The following is a 16,560-nucleotide window of genomic DNA, read 5'->3' as shown; positions in this document are numbered from 1 at the left end:
AACGTTTGCTTCCGGCCCTTTTCCTTCTTTGTTATTTTGAAATTGTAAAAGATGGAACTAAAAATGAAATCTTGCTTAAAATATTAAAGAAATGTGTCATCTTTAACTTTATGCCTTTTGTAATCAGGTCATCTTTTACTCGCTTAGCTATTCACAGGAACAGAAATTTTGATTGCGGTGCCCAAACTTTTGCATGCCACTGTATATATCCTGTGCCTTCCAAATTGCTTCCAAAAATTCCAGTCATTGCTGCTGTTTTTGTCCCTGCCGTGTTCTTTTTAAATCAATTTTGACCAATTTTTCTCTCATGCCTCTCTAATTCTTTTTATTCCACATCTGACTTTAGCTTCTCCTTCTCTAATGTCGGGGTGAATTTGATCATATTAAGAGCACTTGCCCCTAAGGGTTCTTTGGAGTTTAGTGACCTAATTAATTCCAATTCATTACAATAATCCAGTATATCTGATCCCCAAGCGAGCTCAACCACGAGCTGCTCTAAAAAAAAACAAACATCTTTAGGCATTCTAGGAAATTCCTCCTCTTGAGACCAACACCATCCTAATTTTCCTAATCACCTGAATGACAATCCCCCATGACTATTGTAATATCGCCCGTATGGCACACATTTTCTATTTCCCATTGTAATTTGTGGACCTCATTCTTACTATTGTTTGGAAGTCTCTGTACAATTCCCATCAGGGTTTTTTTTTTAAACATTTGCTGTTCCTTAATTCTACCCACAGATTCTACACCTTCCAATCCTATACTACCACTTTCTAATGATTTTATTTAATATTTCACCAACAGAGCCACTCAACCCCACTACCAGCTTGTTTTTGTCTTGTTCTTTCCATAAATATATAAGTATCTGGGAAACAAGAGGACCTGCAGATGCTAGAAATCTAGAGAACTACACACAAAGTGCTGGAGGAGCTCAGCATGTCAGGCAGCATCTGTGGATGGGAATCAACATTTCAGGCCAAGACCCTTCACCAGGACTCTTGATACCCACATATCTGGAATATCAACAAGCAATGAAAATAGTAAGTAGTGCGGAATAGGGAAAACCTTTGACAAAATTTAGTCCAAGACTTTAAAAAAACTACCAAATAGAGCTCAATAATTAACAAATACAACACAGGCAATAAACATTTTCATCAATACTGACATTGAATTTTTTTTAAATAAAAATATCTTGGTCCCATTTCAATCAGTAAAATTTAGAATGATAAACAAGAACTTAAGAAAGCTTTAGAAAAGACTATTTACACTCAAACCCACTTAGATTAACACTACCTTGGACAGGAGGAGGAAGAGAAATAACACACATGAAATAAAAAGAAATCACACAACAGTCAGATAAAACTTCTAGGTTTATATATTTTCATCAAAAATGAACTGGATTCAGCACTCCATGTGTGTATATGCAATTGTGATAAGAAATACAGAGCAGAAAACTTAAATGAGAGGCCAACTCAGTAAAATGAATCACCACTCTGGAAGAAAACATTAACCAGTGGAATGAGAATGACCTTCCATGGGAGACATCCCAATGATCTGAGCAGACTAGATGTTGACAAGGAAGCACCGAGCACCTGACTGAGAGTTGGAGACCTCTTCTCAAAAACAGAGGAGTTCCTTGCAGAAATACAGGACAAGGTGTTTAAGAAAAAGAAAAAAATCTGAAATACATGCAATACAAGCAAACCAGACACTAAATGCAGAAAATGCCAAGAGAAACCAGACACAATCCAACACATTCCAGGATCCTGCAGCAGTTGAACTCAATCTGATTACTTACGCAGGTACAATCAAGTGGCAAATATCATTCACCAAAATCTTGCTTTAAAATACAAACTGATGAATGACCACGATAACTTGATAAAGGCACCATGACTTCAAGCCTGATTCAGTTAAGGACATAATCTCACAATTTCTATGATAATAAATACATTATTACAGATAGGATCATCTGAAATAACCATTCAGATATAATATTACAGGATAAACAAGCAGGAATAACTCCCTCAACAGGTATAACCATTCTCAACACACACATGTGCCTCGACCAATGGGGCCCCTCACCACAGGCATTGTTCGTCAGTCAGATAACCAAGTTATTTTGTCTGCCAATTAGCATCCAAATGTTGCTATTCTGTCATCCATTGCCACACCCCACTGTTGATTCCTTTCTCCTCATCATACGTTCTTACCCCATCCATCATCCAGAGTCCCAAACTCTGCCCTGTGCAGACCTGCCTCTGGTTTCTGACCCTGCTCCTTTGAACATCCAATTTATGGTTTCCCATTCCAATTTAAGTCTTTAGAGGACAGTGGTGTATCCAACAACCCTTTAGAAGCAGGGAAAATGAGTCATAATGTGGAAATAAGTTGTGATTAAGTAGGTTAACGGACAATGTCATTCTTCATCAGCCCAGAGATTAGAACTGCAGTCATCTCGACTTCTTCAGTCTGCAGAGAATTTAAGGGAAACAACAGGGGAGGATTTAAATGGACTGATGTGGAACAGATTCACTGGCCGGGTTCAGCAGGCCTGAGTACACCAGTTGTGTTATAAATTCACTAAGCACCAAAGACAGAGTTTAAAATAGAACTGGTTTATTTGTCTCAGATCCAGAATATTAAACTCCAGTTCCATTAAAGGTGAATGTGCAGCAGAATAAACTCCTCCCATGCCCAGTGACCAGGGTGCAGAACTCGGTGTGGTGAGCAGCAGCAATAATTGCAGAGTTCAGCACCGACAGTCACTCTCGAAATTGCATTCAGCAACGGTGATGGACAAATATCCAGCATGCAGCTTATTGAAACTTTCTCCCCAGTGTGAACCCGGTAGTGTGTCACAAGTGTAACGCACTGTAAGGTTTCACTGCTGATGTAATGGCCTCTATGCAATGTTTCACTGCTGAGGTAGTGGTTTCTCTGCAGCAGCAATGTCTAGGTTACAATTAGAGATAACAGGGTTTTGGAGTGCGGGGCTATCCAATGACAGAAATGTTCTTTCTTGTGAGTCTGGAAGAGAGATTTTCATGGTCTTTTGCTGGGGAGAGTTGAGAAGACGTGAATGGAGAGAGTGGGCCCTTTTTCTTTTTTTTTTTGTTTTCTTTACTAACCCTATCGTCAAAGTAAGAATTATAAATCTTAATAGTTTAATCACATATTATGTACCATTTGTTACTTCAGGTGTCACGTAGACGCAAACTTATAAAACTACCAGCAACAATTGAACACACGGAGTCTGGTTTTGCAGTTAACAAACACTATTTTATTGGTAACTACTAATAATAGTGAACTTAAACCAGATAATCCAAGGGTTAGCAATGTTATGCATATATAGGTGTGAATACAGGTTTCCCCCGGTACCTGAAGTTAGAGCGTTCCTATGAAACCGTTTGTAAACCGAAATGTCATGAAGTGAAGAAGCAATTACCATTAATATAAATGGGAAAAGATTTTGGACGTTCCCAGACCCAAAGAATAACCCACCAAATCATACCAAATAGCACATAAAACCTAAAATAACACTAACCTATAGTAAAAGTAGGAATGATATGATAAATATACACACTATATAAAGTAGAAATATTGAATTTACAGTGTAGTTTCACTGAAAATCGGGAAGATAGTGAACTGAAATTGATTTGGAGAGAAAAAGAATCGGCACGTGCACAGCTATGCACGTACACACATGCGTACATAACTGCTGCACAAGGCTTCACGGTCACGGTAGTCCTTCTCGGGGTAAACTCACATATAAAGCAGGCATCATCTTTATCATAAAACCGAAAATCCTCTTTGGTCAGCAAAAACAGGTACTAATGTAACTCTTTCGTAACAGTGAGCTGTCGTAAAACGAGCGTCTGAAAAACGGGGGCCACCTGTATATCAATCCAAAACCTAGGTGGTAAACGGCATAGTCTTACGATGATGTGGTAGATACAATTTAGTTCACAAGATTGGGGGGGGGGGGGGAGGAGGGAGGGAGGGAAGGAGGGAGAGGGAGATGTAATCCAAGTAAACAGGTGTTGTCGACCTTTTCCAATGCCCATCAAATCTTCCAAGTTAGCCAGACGTGACCAACTGAAGAGCACGTTCTTCAAGAGAAAATCTACCAACGCAGGCAAGGGTTAGACTCACCGGTAGATTCCACAGGGTCGCTCTTACACAGACTAACAGCCATAGATCGATTCTTCTTTATCGATCCTCAAATCCCACCCTGCTAGAAAGTCCAACTAGCAGAAACTTTCATCACTACCCTTCGTGCATCTGCGTGTCCTGCGAGAAAAGCAGTTATGTGTGTTTAAATACCGTTGTGCTGAACACCAGCTGTCCATCATGTAGCTCCGCCCCTCTCTCAGTAAGAAGTCGATTGCTTGTTCTGTGTCGGTAAAGGATCATTCTGACCTTGCTTAACCACAGAGAACATAAACATTAGCTGGTCACCATAGCAACCCAGCACTTCTGCAGAAATCCAACAGCGTGTCCAAGGTCAGTCTCGGTTCTCTTTGCATTTTAAAGAGACAGTCCACAGAAAGTATGAACGCCAGGGGCAGATTACACAGGGGACACATCGCTCAGTATCCACCCAAACAAGATTCTTCAGTTTGGCCAGACTGGGGTGGGGGGGCTATAACTCCCTCTGTTAAGCTGCCAGCAGAACTGAGAGCTACATAAGATTAGATGACTGAGTGAATCGCTTCCTACATTCACAGCAGGTGAACGGCCTCTCCCCAGTGTGAACTCAATGATGCACACTGGTTGATTTGGCTGAGAGAATCTTTTCCCAAAGTCTGAGCAGATCGGTCTCTACCCAGTGTGAAGTCGCTGGTGTGCCTTTAGGATGGATGACTGAGTGAATCCTTTCCCACAGTTTGAGCAGGTGAACGGCCGCTCCCCAGTGTGAACTCGCTGATGTACCTTCAGATGGGATGACGAAGCGAATCCCTTCCCACAGTCTGAGCAGGTGATTTGCCACTCTCCAGTGTGAACTCCCTGGTGTGCCTTCAGTTGAGATAACTGAGTGAATCCTTTCCCACAGTCTGAGCAGGTGAACGGCTTCTCTCCAGTGTGAACTCGCTGATGTACCTTCAGATGGGATGAGCAAGTGAATCCCTTCCCGCAGTCCGAGCAGGTGAATGGCCTCTCTCTGGTGTGAACTCGCTGATGTACCTTCAGTTGAGATGACTGAGCGAATCCCTTCCCACAGTTTGAGCAGGTGAACGGCCTCTCTCTGGTGTGAACTCGCTGATGTACCTTAAGTTGAGGTAATTCGGTGAATCCCTTCCCGCAGTCTGAGCAGGAAAACGGCCACTCTCCGGTGTGAACTGACCGGTGTTTCAGTAACTTATATGACAAAGTGAATCGTTTCCCACAGTCTGAGCAGGTGAATGGCCTCTCCCCAGTGTGAACTGACTGGTGTCTCAGTAAGTGAGCTGAAGAAGTGAATGCATTGCCACAGTCCGAGCACGTGAACGGCTTCTCCCCAGTGTGAACTTGTTGATGTACCTTCAGTAGAGATGATGAAGTGAATCCCTTCCCACAGTCCGAGCAGGTGAATGGCCTCTCCCCCGTGTGAATTCGCTGATGTACCTTCAGTTGAGATGACTGAGCGAATCCCTTCCCACAGTCTGAGCAGTTGAATGGCCTCTCTCCGGTGTGAACTCGCTGATGTATCTTCAGTCGAGATAATTCAGTGAATCGCTTCCCACAGTCTGAGCAGGTGAACGGCCACTCTCCGGTGTGAACTGACTGGTGTCTCAGTAACTGATATGATGATGTGAATCCCTTCCCACATTCTGAGCAGGTGAATGGCCTCTCCCCAGTGTGAACTGACTGGTGTCTCAGTAACTTATATGCGGAAGTGAATCCCTTCCCGCAGGCTGAGCAGTTGAATGGCCTGTCCCCAGTGTGAACTGACTGGTGTCTCAGTAACTGAGATGACTGAGTGAATCCTTTCCCACAGTCTGAGCAGGTGAACGGCCGCTCCCGAGTGTGAACTCGCTGGTGAGCCATTAGGTTAGTTGACTGAGTGAATTCTTCCCCACAAATTCCACAGATGACCAGCCTCTGCCCAATGTAAACTGATTGGTGTGTCCAGAGGTGGGATGACAGACTGAATCCCTTCTCACACAGAGAACAGGTTAATGGCCTTGTCCCAGTGTGAACTTGCTGATGTACGTTCAGTTGAGATGACCGAGTGAATCCATTCCCACTGTCTGAGCAGATGAATGGGCTCCCCCCGTGTAAACTAACGGGCGTGCCATTGGGTCAGATGATCGAGTGAATCCCTCCCCACAGTCTGAGCAGGAAGGATGATCGACTGAATCCCTTGCTGCACTTCTTAAATATCTGGACAGAGACAACAAAACTGGCGTGTTGTGTTCGAGATTCCCGTAGGCAAATTCCTTGTCATTTTTAACCTGTAAAAAGATTTACAAAATTCATCAATGGTTGCAGGACATTTCTAATGAGATCGCTTGAGTTGTCAAGGTGTCAGCTGGCATCACACTGTTACAGAGAAGAGTTGGAGAGAGAAATCATGTTCTAACTGGGCACGGTGCTGGTATCTGGAATGACCATCAAATTCTCTGATGCTTTTCCTGTCTCTGTAAGAATGGGGCATTTCTACCATCTCCGATCTGTGACCTGGCTCAGTTTGACTCTCTCCGTTGGTATTATTCCCTGTTCCCACTGAGCTGCATGGGTTCCTGGCCCCACAGTAACTGAAACACTCTCACACAAGTAGCCTGCAATCCGTTCCATGCACCCACAACTCTCAGTGTAAATAAAGTTACCCCTGACATCCCCTCCGTATCAACTTTCAAGCACCTTAAAACTATGCTCCCTCACGTTAGCCATTTCAGCCCTGGGGAAAAAACCTCTGGCTATCCACACGATCAGTGTCCCTCATCATCCTATACATCTGAAAAAGGCTCAAAACATAAACAAAGATATTATACATTTCTTTGAGGATTTGTTGGGAATAGACAACATTATGACAGTATAGATAGGGTACAGGTAAGCAGCTTTTTCCACTGAGGATGGGTGCGATGACAACCATAGGTCATGGGTAAGTGGGGAAGTGAAAATTTAATGGGAACATTTGGAAAAGCTCTTTACTGAAATGGTCGTGAGAGTGTGGAATGAGATGCCAACACAAGTGGTGAATTTGAGCTCGGTTTCACCACTTAAGAGAAGTTTGGATGGGAGCGTGGATGGTAGGGGTATGGAGGGCGATGGTCCCGGTGCAGGTAGTTGCATTAGCCAGTTTAAATGTTTGTTTGGCATTGACTGGATTGGGCAAATAGCCTGTTTCTGTACTGAACTTCTCCATGTTTCTGTGACAGACAAGCTGGCCAAACTTGTTTGGAAGGGAAAAGGTAGGAGTGACAACGGAGCAGCAATGGCTGGAGTTTCTGGGAGAATTCAGGAGCTGAGTGATCGGTACATCCCAAAGAAGTGGAAGCATTGTAAAGGCAGGAAGACACAACTGTGGCTGAAATGAGAAGCCAAAGCCAACATAAAAGCCAAAGAGAGGGCAAACAAAAGAGCAAAAACTATTCGAAGCTTTTAGAAACCAACAGAAGATGATTAAAAATAAGTCAGTTGAGCTCGGGGGTGGAATTATGATACTGTTACGTATCCAGGCAACAATAAATATAGATGAGATAGGCAAGGGTTTAACAACAAATAACACGTTTATTAAACACTGAAACAAACCCCCTCAAAAGTAAACAAACCCAAACGTAATCGGAACTCAGCTGCTGTGCGGCAGATTCACAGTTCTTAATAGCGCTGCATGTTCAAACAGTCTTTAAAGCAGTATTGAAAAAAAAAACAGTTCTTTAAAACGGTATGCCGAAAGTAAACAGTTCTTTCGAGCGATATGCCAAAAGTTCAAAAGCTCACAGTCCTTTTAAAAGGGAGAGACTTTTAAGGCGATTTAAATTCTCTTCCACGTCGATGTCCTTCGATTCCCCGGCGTCGAACTTTCCCACGAAGAATTTTATAAAATATAACGGCTTAAAGGTACTGACCTTTCTTCCCACACTATTCTCAATCCTTTCTGGTCAACCCAGGGATTAACAGCGAGAATAGTCAACGAAATCCTTCCGAATGAGGATCAAACAAGGTCGAACTTTTCCACCTTCGAAAATCGGTTCTCCTCGATTTTTACCTTCCAAACTTTTCTTCACTCTCCACGGCAAAGAAACCGTTGGCAGTGACCTTTTAAACTTTAGGCATTATATAGAACTTCATTTTTAACTAAACTGCGTCATCACATTAAATCACACAGTGACATGAAGTCATCTTGGCAAATTCCGCCACGAACTGCCCCACCTGACAAGGTGGGTCTTCCTTTTATACCCTGTAGAAAAAACCTGTCACATGACCTCTACTGGCGGGAAAATGACATCACTCCACCATCACAAGACCATTACCTCATGTCCAGTATAACTTCAACCCCAGTCACGTGACAAGGGTACCACTGTCACGTGTCACGGGTACGTAACACCTCCCTCCAAAAAAAGACATTTTTGGTCTGACAAGAACAAAAATTTTAACAATCACTTACAAGAAAAACAAATGTATAAATTATATAACATACACAATATACAATACAGTAGGAGTGTTACAATAAAAAAAACACTCAAAAAAAATATTACATTGTACATTCAACATCGAGATAGACAATCAGCAACCACATTATCTTTACCTTTAATATGAGTTATCACAATATTGTACTCTTGAAACATCAAACTCCAATTTAACAATCTTCTGTTTTTGTTTTTCATCTTACTCAGAAAAACTAACGGATTATGATCAGTGTAAACAATAAGTGGTTTTTGAGTTGTACCAACATATACCTCAAAATATTCTAAAGCTAAAACAAGAGATAACAATTCTTTCTCTATTGTTGAATAGTTTCTTTGATGCTTATTAAATTTCTTAGAAAAGTAAGCTACTGGATGATCAACCTCATCACCCTCATTCCTTTGCATCAATACTGCTCCTGCAGCTTCATCACTAGCATCTACAGCTAATGAAAAAGGTTTTTCAAAGTCAGGTGCCTTAAGCACAGGTTGTTGACATATCATTGTTTTCAATTTTTCAAATGCTTCCTGACAAAACACTGTCCACACAAACTTCACATTCTTCTGCAGAAGATTAGTTAATGGAAGGGCAACATTAGCAAAATTCTTACAAAATTTTCTATAATATCCTACCATTCCCAAAAATCTTCTGAGAGTTTTTTTCCCCGTCGGAGTGGGAATCTCTAAAATTGCCTGAACTTTTGCCGGAACAGGAGCTACCTTACCTTGACCTACAACATAACCAAGGTAAGTCACAGTGGCATGTCCAAATTCACTCTTGGCTAAATTAATAGTCAAGTTAGCTTTTGAAAGCTTTTCAAACAATTTCTCCACCGCAATAATGTGTGCTTCCCAGGTATCATTTCCTGTCACTAAATCATCAATATAAGCATCAGTATCTTTCAATCCCTGAATCACAGAATTAATCATCCTCTGGAAAGTACCTGGGGCATTCTTCATCCCAAATGGAAGAACATTATACTCATATAACCCAGATGGAGTTACAAATGCAGAAATCTCTCTACCTCTGTCCGTTAATGGAACACACCAATACCCTTTCAATAAATCAATCTTTGTAAGGAACTTTGCTTTCCCAACTTTATCTACACAATCATCTACTCTAGGAATTGGATATGCATCTGTTTTCGTTACAGCATTCACCTTCCTATAGTCCGTACAAAACCTAATACTACCATCAGGTTTTGGCACCATAACACATGGCGAACTCCAATTCGAGTTAGAATGTCTAATAATATCATTCTCTAACATGTATTCAATTTCCTTCTCAGCAAGTTCACATTTTTCCATGTTCATCCTATATGGATGTTGTTTCATAGGTTTGGCATCTCCAACATCTACATCATGTGAAGCTATAGTAGTCCTTCTCGGAACATCTGGAAACAAATCCTTATACTTAAAAATCAATTCCTTCATCTGTTGTTTCTGCTCTAGCTGTAAATGTGCTAATTTCTCATCCATATTTTCCAGAATGGTCGAATTAGGTAACCTAACAGAAACAATGTTAGATTTAGAATGAAAGTCAGATGAATCATCTATCATGTTCCCAGTTAAATCAAACTCATTCTCACTAACCACAACAGTCACATTATCAGGTTGTTTCTCAAAATATGGTTTAATCATATTTATGTGGCAAAGTTGTGTTGACCTTCTACGATCTGGAGTTTTTATTACGTAATCCACATCATTGATTCTAGACACAATTTCATAAGGACCATGAAATCTAGCTTGAAAAGGATTTGTCTGCACTGGGAAAAGAACCAACACCTTATCTCCAGGCTTAAACATCCTCATCCTAGCTTCCTTATCATACCAAGTTTTAATTTTCTCCTGAGCCAACTTTAAATTTTCCTTGGCTAAGCTACAAGCTTTATGTAACCTGTCCTTAAATTTCAAAACATAGTCCAACAAATTAGTATGCACTTCCTTACTAATCCACTGTTCCTTCAATAAAGCTAAAGGTCCTCTAACTCTATGCCCAAACACAAGTTCAAATGGACTAAACCCTAAAGAATCCTGTACCGATTCCCTTACTGCAAATAAAAGTAAGTTTATACTCTCATCCCAGTCACTTTCATTTTCCACACAATATGTCCTAATCATATTCTTGAGAGTAGAATGAAACCTCTCCAAGGCACCTTGCGATTCTGGATGGTATGCAGACGAAGTGATTTGCTTAGCTCCCAATTTATAAACTATCTGTTGAAACAATCCAGACATAAAATTACTACCTTGATCAGTTTGTATTTCCTTAGGCAATCCAAAATAAGTAAAGAATTTTATAAGAGCCTTCGTCACAGTTTTAGCTTTTATATTCCTAAGTGGTACTGCCTCTGGAAACCTAGACGAAGTACACATGATAGTCAACAAATACTGATAACCAGTTTTTGTCTTTGGTAATGGACCAACACAATCTACAATAACTTTAGAAAACGGTTCACCAAATGCTGGAATAGGTTGTAATGGAGCTACTGGTGTAACCTGATTTGGTTTACCCACAATTTGACAAGTATGGCACGTCTTACAAAACATCGCCACATCTTTTCTTAAACCAGGCCAGTAAAAATGTTTTAAAATCTTGTCAACAGTTTTCCTTACCCCTTGATGTCCACCTAAAGGCACACTATGAGCTAAATTCAAAATCTCATTCCGATAAACTTTAGGAACAACTACCTGATAAACAACATTCCATTCCTCACTTGCAGGAATTGTAGGCGACCTCCACTTCCTCATCAACACTCCTTTTTCCAAGTAATATCCTACTGACACCTTCTCAATTTCACTACCTAGTAAAGCTTGTTCCCTTAATTTTACAATCTCAGGATCTCTATTCTGCTCTGCTATCAACTCCTTCCGAGACAGAGATAAATCTTCATAGTCAGACTTACTCCCAGAATCTTGTTCAAACAACGAAGGTAAGAAAGTCTCTGACACATCCTCAAAACTCACATCCTGAGTTGAACAGTCATGAGTAACAACCTCATTCTGCACATCAATCTTTTTAGCCATAGCTCTAGTCACAACACAGGAAGAATCTGTGTTAGAATTCACCTCTGGTTCCTCTGATTCCATTGTCAAATGCACTTCAGGAAAAACTTGTCCACCTGCCAAGTCATTACCTAACAAGAAAGAAATACCCTTCACAGGTAAGCTATGCTGTAATCCTACTTTAACAAATCCTGTAACTAACCCTGACTTTAAATTTACTTCATGTAAATGTACAGGCATAAAATCACTTCCAACACCTCTTATGTAATTTACCTCACCAGTATCACTCTCTTCATTAAACTTCAACACACTATCTAACATCAGTGATTGAGAAGCTCCAGTATCCCTAAGAATTTTTATTGGCACCAGAGTAGATCCGTCTTTCAAGGATACAAACCCTTCAGTTATAAAGTGATCATATCCCTTTCTAACTTTGTCAGATTCTAACAAATCCTCATTTGTGTTTACCAAACCCTGTAACTTTACAGGTGCTTCAGTATGTTGCACACAAGCATCTGGAACTGCTTCCTTCTCTTTCTTTTTCAATTTGAAACAGTTAGCTATTACATGGCCAGGCTTCTTACAATAGTTACAAATAAGACCAAACTGTCTTTCCTTCACAGGTTTACCTTCCTCCTTACCGTTCTCATTAACCTCTGATTTAATTTCTAATTTACCTGGAGTCTCCATATTATTTTTCCTCTTGAAAATTCTACCCTGAAGAAATTTATTCTTATGGATTAAAACATACTCATCAGCTAATCTAGCACAGTCCTGCAATTTATCAGTATCCCTCTCATTTAAGTAGGTCCTTACTTCAACAGGAATGCTTCTTTTAAATTCCTCCATTAAAATCAGCTCTCTCAATGTATCATAGTCCTCATTTACATTTTTAGAAGAAACCCATCTCTCAAAACACATAGCTTTATCATAGGCAAATTCCACATAAGTCTTTTCCACAGACTTTTTCAAACTCCTGAATCTTTCTCTATATGCTTCTGGGACCAATTCATATGCTCTGAGAATATTTGTTTTCACAATATCATAATCTAATGCTTGCGCAGCAGTTAAAGCTGTGTAAACTTGTTGTGCCTTGTCTTTAATCACACTCTGTAACAACACTGACCATTTATCTTTCGGCCACTCTGACATCCGAGCAATAGTTTCAAAATGTTGAAAATATCTTTCCACTTCTGTTTCACTAAATGGAGGGACCAATTTAATTTCTTGGCTAGCAACAAACGGTTTTCTAGAATCAGAAGACTGATTCTCAGACCTTAAATTCTCCATTGCATATTTAAACTCTCTCTTTTTCTGTTCAGATTCCAATTTATAACGCTCCAATTCTGCTTTACTTTGTTCCAACCTCATTTGTTCAATTTGCAACTGCATCTCCAGATTACTTATTGGAAACGATTCTAAAATCGATTCATCAAAATCACCCGAAGCCACAAAATGTGATGCGATCTTTCTCTGTATTACAGCCTTTGATGTAGTCGCCAAAATACCTTTAAGTTGCAATCTCTTAGCAATCTCAGATACTTCAGTTTTTTTCGCCTTCGCTAACAAATCCGCGTCTGGCGAATCCAGAAACTCATCAATATTCATCGTTGCCAAATACCACTCACAAGCCAATCAAACAAAAAAACCCGAGCAATCCCCGTTACCAAAACACCGATTCAAAATTCAAAAAACATTTTAAACTCAAACGATCCAAATCCCGGACGAGCCCCCATAATTAATGTTACGTATCCAGGCAACAATAAATATAGATGAGATAGGCAAGGGTTTAACAACAAATAACACGTTTATTAAACACTGAAACAAACCCCCTCAAAAGTAAACAAACCCAAACGTAATCGGAACTCAGCTGCTGTGCGGCAGATTCACAGTTCTTAATAGTGCTGCATGTTCAAACAGTCTTTAAAGCAGTATTGAAAAAAAAACAGTTCTTTAAAACGGTATGTCAAAAGTAAACAGTTCTTTAGAGCGATATGCCAAAAGTTCAAAAGCTCACAGTCCTTTTAAAAGGGAGAGACTTTTTAAGGCGATTTAAATTCTCTTCCACGTCGATGTCCTTCGATTCCCCGGCGTCGAACTTTCCCACGAAGAATTTTATAAAATATAACGGCTTAAAGGTACTGACCTTTCTTCCCACACTATTCTCAATCCTTTCTGGTCAACCCAGGGATTAACAGCGAGAATAGTCAACGAAATCCTTCCGAATGAGGATCAAACAAGGTCGAACTTTTCCACCTTCGAAAATCGGTTCTCCTCGATTTTTACCTTCCAAACTTTTCTTCACTCTCCATGGCAAAGAAACCATTGGCAGTGACCTTTTAAGCTTTAGGCATTATATAGAACTTCATTTTTAACTAAACTGCGTCATCACATTAAATCACGCAGTGACATGAAGTCATCTTGGCAAATTCCGCCACGAACTGCCCCACCTGACAGGGTGGGTCTTCCTTTTATACCCTGTAGAAAAAACCTGTCACATGACCTCTACTGGCGGGAAAATGACATAACTCCACCATCACAAGACCATTACCTCATGTCCAGTATAACTTCAAGCCAGTCACGTGACAAGGGTACCACTGTCATGTGTCACGGGTACGTAACAATACTGTTATCATTAATGAGTCTTGGTAGCACCCAACAGTCTGAGGCATTTAGAGGAACAAAATATCGGGGGCCTCAATATCTCTTGAAATCCAAGATTCCCTGCACTAGTTACCTTTCAACATACAAACTCTACACTCTCAAAAATGTCACTTCTGAAGGCCTCCCGCTTACCAAGTACTCCTTTGCCAGAAAACGGCCTATCCCAAACAACACTTTTCAGGTCCTTTTGACAGCATCAAAACTGACCTTTCATCCCCTCTGTTCTGTTCCCCTAACTAACGAATCCCCTATCACCCGTTTGACTTTCCTCTGCCAGGTAATCCCTCCCTCCCCAACAGTTTCTAAAGCGGCCCACCTGGTTGTTGTGTGGGATGGCAACAAGAGTACTCTGTGATGGCTATTTAACTTCATTCCCTTTCATGTCTCTCAACCAGTTTCCTGTGTCCTGCACCTTAGGTGCAACTCACCTCCCTTCCTGTCATATCTATCACCCCTCCAACTGCTGGATGATCCAGAATTCATCCATTTTCAGCTCCAACTCCTTAAAGTGCAGCTGGACGCACATCTTGTAGGTTAGGGTGTCAGGGACACTGGAGTTCTCCCCACCTTCCGACCAATGTCCCCTCTAATTTGTAATGACCAGTGTGCACATAAATCTTGTACTGTGCATTCTCTTACCCAGTGACGACATGTGCACTGTGAATTTTATAGAGAGAGGTATTCATTTTAACAGCCAGCAAATCACTGTGTGTAAGAACTGTGATCTCCTCTGGGCTCGATCCAGTTCATCTGCACTCACACACCATGTCGCAGGCCTGTAACGGGTAATGAAGGATTCTCTCACCAGTGCTTTTGCACATTGTCCATAAATGGTTTGCTTGCTAAATTATGCTTTAAAAAGTCAGATTTCCAAATATCACTCCAATTCTTCCCTCTTGTAAACTCTCCAACAACTTTTGCATCACCACAATACACACAGGTATCACCAGTTTCTGTATTGTACATAAATATTTCCCCTGAACCCTCCCCCAGGTGACTGACGGTGGTGAATTCAGTGATGGTAATGCCAATGAATATGAAGGGAAGGGCAGTAGTCTGTCTCACTGGAGTCTGGCACATTTGTGATGTGAAAGCTACTTGTTGCCCAGGGCAAAGGTTTTTGATATTATTATCTTCCCTGAAAGAATGGGTCAAAACATGTCGTCACGGGTAGAAAAGTCGAGAACAAGTGGAGGTAGCTCAAGCAACACACACAAAATGCTGGAGGATCTCAGCAGGCCAGGCAGCATCTACGGAAAAGTGTACGAATGCTGAGTTCCTCAGGCATTTTGTGTGTGTTGCTTGGATTTCCAGCATCTGCAGATTTTCTCGTTAGTGATTGGAGATAGAACAAAGGTGATTTTCTCAACTGGTGATGTAAAATACCCGATTTTGTTCCCTTTCTCCGAGTTCCTAATCCTCGCATTTAGATAGCTGGAGCTCAGCTCTGTCTGAGAGATCCATCGGCTCCCATTCCCTCATCAGCCGGAAGCTCCATGGGGCCCGTAGGGCTGAGAGAGAGGGAAGAGAGCAGGACTATCCCGGGATTACGGGTCACGCTGTGCGGAGTTCACAGGAATTGTCCCGAAATCGCTGTTTAAGACAGTCGCCCCGAAATATTCGCTTACCTGCGTCCGACCCGGCAGCCGTTTTCCAGAGGCCTTTTGTGAACTGCGCGCATGCGTAATATTCGTATACGTCATCAACATTGACGCCTGCGCATATGATCGATGTTTCAGCGCTGGCGAAATTTTTAAACAATTCCTGCAAGCACCGCTTCTATGTCCATACCTCAGTTTTTTTTTGTATATAGAAAACTCAGCGGGCGTTTTAACGCAGAAAGCGGCTCACATAAACAATATACTCAATATCAAAGTGTATCTAATGCCAAAGTACAATCCTCTTACAAATGCAGATATAAAACACAGGAGATTCTGCAGTTGCTGGAAATACAGAGACGCACACACACACAAAATGCTGGAGGAACTCTGCAGTTCATGCAGCAGCTAAACAGAGGAATACATGGTCTAGACGTGCTGAAGGAGCCCGCCTACACGTTGTCTATTTATTCCTCTCCACATTTGCTGCCTGATCTGTCGATTTCCTCCAGTGTTTTGCATTTTTTTCAATCAATTTCCGAATGTTTCCGATCTTTCATCTGTAGGCACATCCTGCTGGCCTGATTCCTCTTTCTCTTTCTCCTCTTAAACTCTAGACCCCGTCTCTTTCCGGAGCCCCAAAACCCTGACTCAGGCTGGCAACTCTTTGGTTTCTGACT

General features: G+C 41.2%; 1 protein-coding gene across 1 annotated transcript; it reads right to left on the bottom strand.

The window, feature by feature from the left end:
• Nucleotides 1-3,289: 3,289 nt before the first annotated feature.
• Nucleotides 3,290-15,963, bottom strand: LOC140723621 (uncharacterized). The gene is made up of 2 exons (XM_073038195.1): nt 15,911-15,963; nt 3,290-6,265 (listed from the first exon to the last, which is right to left on the bottom strand). Exons 1-2 carry the CDS (start codon nt 15,961-15,963, stop codon nt 4,825-4,827), a joined length of 1,494 nt encoding a protein of 497 aa, XP_072894296.1. The 3' UTR covers nt 3,290-4,824.
• Nucleotides 15,964-16,560: the final 597 nt, after the last annotated feature.

The sequence above is a fragment of the Hemitrygon akajei genome, unplaced genomic scaffold, assembly GCF_048418815.1.
Source record: "Hemitrygon akajei unplaced genomic scaffold, sHemAka1.3 Scf000121, whole genome shotgun sequence".
Lineage (NCBI taxonomy): Eukaryota > Metazoa > Chordata > Chondrichthyes > Myliobatiformes > Dasyatidae > Hemitrygon > Hemitrygon akajei.
This window is presented reverse-complemented; position numbering and strand designations above follow the sequence as displayed.